The following is a 6,409-nucleotide window of genomic DNA, read 5'->3' on the forward strand; positions in this document are numbered from 1 at the left end:
TAGCCAAACTTAGGGAGGTGGGTGGGATGGTGCTGATTGCGGTGCAGACTGAAAATCCCCACTGAGGAGGAGGCACAGAGAGGGCTTCGCATGCAAATGCCCAGAGCTCTCCAGGATGGAAAGAACTGCAGGGAGGACGGTGAAGAGCAGAGAGTCTTCAGAGCCCATAGTTAGCTCCTGTCCATTCATCTCCTAGGTTGCAGCTCCTGACGGACTCACACCAGTATCCTGCTAGCCCAGACAGGTCGGAGATGGCAGTTTTCCCAAACTCCTGCCTCCCAGGCCTGCTCATTCTCATTCTTCTGCAGCTGCCTAAGCTGGATTCAGGTGGGTCTACCTTCCCTCTCTCCGGACTGCAAGGGTGAAAGGTCTCAGTAAATGTAAGTGATCCCATCCCGTTCTCCCTGTCGACCTCCACTGGGGTCCATTTGGACTCCTTCAGGCTGTCAAAGTTATAAGACATAGCGCAAGGGACTCTACATTTTAACAGGAGTCTGGACCTATGTCAGTCCTCAATTCCCATCTCCACATCCCATATGACTGCTTGTTTTGTGGCAGCTCGATTTGATGTGATCGGACCTCTGGAGCCCATTCTGGCCTTGGTGGGTGAAGACGCCGAACTGCCCTGTCACCTGTCCCCGAACGTGAGTGCTGAGCACATGGAACTGAGGTGGTTCCGGAAGAAGGTCTCGCCGGCTGTGTTGGTGCACCAGGATGGGCGAGAGCAGCAGGGAGAGCAGATGCCTGAGTACCGAGGCAGGGTGACGCTGGTGCAGGATGACATCACTGAGGGGCGCGTTGCTGTGAGGATTCATGGTGTCAAGGTCTCTGATGATGGTGCATACCGATGCTTTTTCAGGGAGGATGGAAGCTATGAAGAGGCCATCATGCATCTGAAGGTGGCTGGTGAGTAGATGGGTTTTGACCTTCTCTGGTGACTCCCATGTAGTATATACTTTTGGATGGATTTACTGTGGAAACCATCAGATTCATTCCTGAAATCCCTTTGAGGTTGGAGGGGGTTGGCAGACTTATTGTAGGAGATAAGTGAGGAGGAGGTTTGAGGTGAGAGCAGGAAGAGACCAGAGAAACGTCTTTCTTGTAGAGCTCTATTTCACTTATCTCTTGCCCTTCCCCCTCAATAATAGCATAAGTATTTCCCCATGAAATTAATTAAATAAATGTAAGATGTAATGGCCATATAACATTCTTTTATACAACACAATTTACTTGCTCAAGTCCCAGAACTGAATATCTTAGTTGTGTCTGTTTTCCATCACTACACTAAGGAAGTGGTAAACATCCCATATACTCTCAGGCTGCGTTATTGATCAGTCTCTAAGGACTGATTTTCTAAGATCAGAGGCTGTTTGTTAACATTTTGATCCACCTGGAAAATACTTCACTTTTGTTTCCTTTTTTGCTTCAAGCCAAATTCCAGGGCAAAACAGTAAGGAAACTGGTAAGCATTCAGGAGGAAAGTATGCATGAAGGGCTGACTTTCCCACGTACTAGTGAATAGTATCAAGCAAATCTCTTTCTGAGCCATGTGTCCTACTGTAAAACTGGGGAAGCATTTATCCAGGATGATTTTGCAAGAATGAAATAAATTAGGCAATGTATGAGAAACTGCTTTGTTAATTCTAAAAGTATTATATATTTGTAAGTATTATCACTGTGCCTTAGACTGATCAAAACCATGCAATATACAAATATACTGCCTTTCATATATATATTAAAACAAAGTTTGAAAAATACTTTGGTGAAATCTGGGTCTCCACTTCATAACAGGGCACCCCCTGTGCAACATCATGTGTACCTCTCGTTTTGTTTTTTAAAGAAGAAGTTGATTATAAAAACCTAGAGATTTGATGGCATAAAACTGTCATTGTTACCTTTTATGAGTGATGGCACCTTTGAGAATCTGCTGAAAGTGGCAGCCCCTTCCATGAAAAGACTGTACACTCTTGTATATATACATAAACTTAGAATATGGATTTAAACCAATTGTTGGGGTCATGTGGTTTAGGACTCTTTTCTGCAGCTCAATGTTTTTTTGTACCCTGTGGAATTGTTAGAAAGAATTAGGCTGAACAGGCAGGAAAAGCAGCTTTATGTTGATTTACATTAGGGCATAATTGGTTGAGGAAAGATGGGGTTGAAACCATTTAAGAAAATTCCTGAATCAGCATCACTGGTAAAGGAGACTACAATCTCAGGGCAAAGAACCTCCAGTCCTCCTCCTCAAAGATATTTCTTCTCGGTTCATCCTTAAATATCCAAACCTAGTTTTCCTCCTCTTCCCCAAATACCTCCAACCACAGACCTCTCTCCCAGCTCTGGCACTCCCAGCCTAGACCACTAATCCACTTCTAAACCATTGGTTTTACTGTTCCTGCTGGCTGAAGAAGTCCCTGTGTCTGCCCATCAAACTCCAGCCCACATTTCAAAGGCTAGATCCCAATAAGGCATCCCTCTTTGATAGGTATATGAAATTCCTTTTATTGATAACTCAGTTTCCTTATGTAATAAAATATAGAGATGAGTCTCTCCTATTTCCAGTCTACTTCTCTCTCTCCCCCCCCCACCCCTTTCTCAAACTATGTAGCCCTATGGTTATAAGGTTCCAAGAAAGGTATCCACTAAAAGATTAAGGCCAGCTTGTCTCTCCATAGCTCTGGGCTCTGACCCTCACATCCATATGGAAGTTCAAAAAAGTGGGGAGATCCAGCTGGAGTGCACCTCAGTGGGATGGTACCCAGAGCCCCAAGTGCATTGGAGAACTCCCAAGGGACAGAAGTTTCCATCCACATCCGAGTCCAGGAATCCTGATAAAGAAGGCCTGTTCACGGTGGCTGCTTCACTGATCATCACAGACACCTCCGTGGAGAACGTGTCCTGCTGCATCCAGAACCTCCTTCTTGGGCAGGAGAAGGAAATGGGGATTTCCATTCCAGGTCAGTGGAACCAGTGCTGGGCTCTTATGTCAACACAGCTTCAGAGTCACACGACATGGGACCCCTGCCCAGATGTAACCTCATGGCACACATCTACTTCCGCCACCTAAGCTCCTGCTCACTGACTTAAGGGAGCCCCACCAGCTTTATTAGAAAAGTAAAGATTCTGAAAGCATAAACTCTACCTAGATCTCATAGAAATTTCAGATTTTCCATTTTAAAAGATATATCTGAAATATAGATGCTTTGTCTCTGAAGACGTTTCTGATCCAGAACTTTCCCTCCTAGAATAAACATGGAGACTAAGTTGTTCTTCTAGTCTTCCTATTTCTACCCTAACCTCTCTTCTCCCCTCCCTGTCCCATGCTAGAGCTCTGCCTAGATTTTCAGGGTCCTCAGGGAAGCAAATTCTCTTATTATTCTCCCCGATACCACCTCTGATTCAGGCAGGAACCTTTCTTTATTCTCTGGCCACTGAGTCCCATTCTGTCACACACACAGGTAACATTTCCCCTTCCTTATTTACCTCCCTCATCCCCTTGGTTCCCATTCTGCACTGACAGATAAGGAGGAATTTCTATAATACCATGAATTGGTCCATTATGTTCTTTATTTCATAGGTCCTGTCCCCAAATCACTCTCCATCCTCTCTCTCTGCTCTCTCCTGCTCAAGATCAAAATTTTCCAAAAAGTTTAGAGTAGCATTGGAGTGACTATTGCCATGGGAGGGATGGGAATGGCCTGGGTCATCCCCTCTTCCATATCCCTTTGGAATCAGGAGAGAAGCTGGGTTTGCTCAGAGTTTCTCAACCAATGTTCTTGGGGATTTTGTTTTAGCTCCCTTCTTCCCAAGGTTGACTCCCTGGATTGTGGCTGTGGCTGTCACCCTGATGGTCCTAGGGCTTCTCACCATTGGGTCCATATTTTTCACTTGGAGACTATACAAGGAAAGATCCAGAGAGAGGAATAATGAAATGAGCCCTAAAGGTAAGTCATAGAATTCACAAAGGCTACCTGTTGAGAACGCTTCAGAGAAGGGTTTGATCTAAGTCCTTCAGGATGACTTCCAACAGGAAGACAATTTGTTTCTAGAGTTATGAAAGTTGGAAGAAATTATAAGGCTTATGAAGTCACAGATACCCAATATAAAGAACAGTTTTGAGGCACAGACAGAGTTAAAACCAATTCTAATTGAGATAGTAGACCTGATTTTACTCACTACCCACCCTCAGCCCCTACCCCCACTTTTAACTCAGTTTCTCAGTAACCCTCTTATTATTGAAGATCTAATCCCAAGCCAGTAGGAACTTCCTGCATGTTTCTTAGGAAACTAAACAAAACAAATTTTTTGTTTTTGATTTATTGATAATGTTTCAGTAATCAGGAGTCATGAATTAAACAGTTTGTCCTTTGTGTGTTTCCCACACCAGTTTTGTCCCCTCCCTCATGTCCTCTATAGAAAGCCATTGAGGTATTTTTTGTTTTCCAGAGAAACTCCTGGAAGAGCTCAGTAAGTTCTGTCTTCTTGTCGCTATTTCACCCACAAGGTTTTCCCTCTCTTATGTAACCTGTCAATGACTATCTCTTTCCTTCATTGCAGAATGGAAAAAGGCTACATTGCATACAGGTCAGTGGCTCTGAACTTCTAAAGGGCTCTGAGGCTCTATCCCCAAGATTCAAAGTCCTATGATACTTGGAAATGAAAACACTAACAAACTTTACTGATGAGGATAGAAAGGGGAGAGGTGATAGAAAATGGCCTCAATACTTTTCCTGAGGCACATAGAAGGCCCTTGGATGATGGCTAGGAGACAAGCCCCTCTGACAGGATCCCAGTAGGCAGTGGGGACAGTTATATCACCTTGTGGCTGCTGATGAGGGAGGGAGCCTGGGGGAATGGAGAACCCTAGCAGGCCAAGCAGCTCTCCCCCTGAGGAGACCTGTCAGCTCCTAGAACAGTGCCCTATTTCTTTGAAGAAGGAAGGACAGGTCCTGTAACCTCTGACATTCTCTGATGGTCACACTTACTCTCTCTCTGTCTCCAGTTGACGTGACTCTGGATCCAGACACAGCCCATCCCCACCTCTTTCTGTATGAGGATTTAAAGTCTGTTCGACTGGAAGATTCACGTCAGAAACTTCCTGAGAAACCAGAAAGATTTGACTCGTGGCCCTGTGTGCTGGGCCGTGAGGCCTTCGCCTCTGGAAGACATTACTGGGAGGTGGAGGTGGGAGACAGGACGGACTGGGCGATCGGTGTGTGTAGGGAGAACGTGATGAGGAAAGGATTTGACCCCATGACTCCTGAGAATGGGTTCTGGGCTGTGGAGTTGTATGGGAATGGATACTGGGCCCTCACCCCTCTCCGCACCCCTCTTGCACTGGCAGGAGCCCCCCACCGGGTTGGGATTTTCCTGAACTATGAATTAGGAGACATCTCCTTCTACAACATGACTGATGGATCCCATATCTATACTTTCCCCAACATCTCTTTCTCTGGCCCCCTGCGGCCCTTCTTCTGTCTATGGTCCTGTGGTAAAAAGCCCCTGACCATCTGCCCAATTGCTGATGGGCCTGAGGGGGTCACAGTAATTGCTAACGCCCAGGATCTTTCTAAGGATATCCCATTGTCCCTCATGGGGGAGGACTCGGCTTCTGGGGATACAGACACTCTCCATTCTAAACTAATCCCTACCCAGCCCAACCAAGGGGCACCTTAAGGAATATCCCAGCTCAGCTCTTTTCCTTTGCTCTAACCCCTCTCCTCCATCACCCCCTGAGACTTTGGTTGCCAGCTTCACCCAACCACTGTTTCTCCCTGTTGGGTAGTGATTAATTTACTTGGGAAGGTTGTGCTGCTGCTGCTGCTGCTGCTGGAGAGGGAGGGGGGTAGGACTTTCCTGGTCTGTTTCTGTACCAATATTTGGGGGATGGAGAGGTGACTCTTAATCTGCTTCTAGTGTTCTCCTATCCCTTAAGGCCAGAATCTGTAAGGAAGGACTTGGAGCACACCCAAATGACAATTTAGGGATTGAGATGGGATTAGGTTGGCATGGGGCTTTGACAGAAGTGTCTTGGTGTCCAGAATAGGGGTATGTGGAGGAACAGGTTTTAGGCAAGCAGAAAACCCAATGGTTGCTAATGAAGGAATAATCCCAGGCTGAAATCTCATAAGGGAACTTGGAGAGAACAGCAATGATGGAGGAAAGTGAGGTGAACCCAGACCGATGATGAACACCTGGACTGCTCTTAAGAGTTTCACAGCCTATGTCTCAAATGTTCCAAGCCATTTCCTATAGGGGGGAGGACACTGGCCCTCCTTCTGTGGGAGCTGAGCTGTGGGCAAGGGGGAATAGAGAGGAGCTGGGATAAGCAGGGCTGGGGGGTTGGACAGAAAGTGTGACAGAGGAGAGAATTTTGGACAAAACTCGAAGGTTGTCTGTACAGCCATGC

At 46.1% G+C, this 6,409-nt stretch overlaps 1 protein-coding gene across 1 annotated transcript; it reads left to right on the top strand.

Annotated features, from left to right (window-relative positions):
• The first annotated feature begins 251 nt into the window (after nucleotides 1–251).
• BTN1A1 (butyrophilin subfamily 1 member A1) lies at nucleotides 252–5,676 on the top strand. The gene is made up of 7 exons (XM_063096707.1): nucleotides 252–327; nucleotides 559–906; nucleotides 2,676–2,957; nucleotides 3,795–3,944; nucleotides 4,447–4,467; nucleotides 4,558–4,584; nucleotides 5,003–5,676. The coding sequence occupies exons 1-7, from the start codon at nucleotides 252–254 to the stop codon at nucleotides 5,674–5,676; spliced, it is 1,578 nt and encodes a 525-aa protein (XP_062952777.1).
• The last annotated feature ends 733 nt before the right edge of the window (nucleotides 5,677–6,409 follow it).

The sequence above is a fragment of the Cynocephalus volans genome, chromosome 5 (genome assembly GCF_027409185.1).
Source record: "Cynocephalus volans isolate mCynVol1 chromosome 5, mCynVol1.pri, whole genome shotgun sequence".
Lineage (NCBI taxonomy): Eukaryota > Metazoa > Chordata > Mammalia > Dermoptera > Cynocephalidae > Cynocephalus > Cynocephalus volans.

Coding starts and splice junctions, on each gene's coding strand:
- BTN1A1 (XM_063096707.1), top strand. CDS start 252: ATGGCAGTTTTCCCAAACTCCTGCCTCCCAGGCCTGCTCATTCTCATT. Junction 328..558: donor GCTGCCTAAGCTGGATTCAG/GTGGGTCTACCT, acceptor GTTTTGTGGCAG/CTCGATTTGATGTGATCGGA. Junction 907..2,675: donor CATGCATCTGAAGGTGGCTG/GTGAGTAGATGG, acceptor GTCTCTCCATAG/CTCTGGGCTCTGACCCTCAC.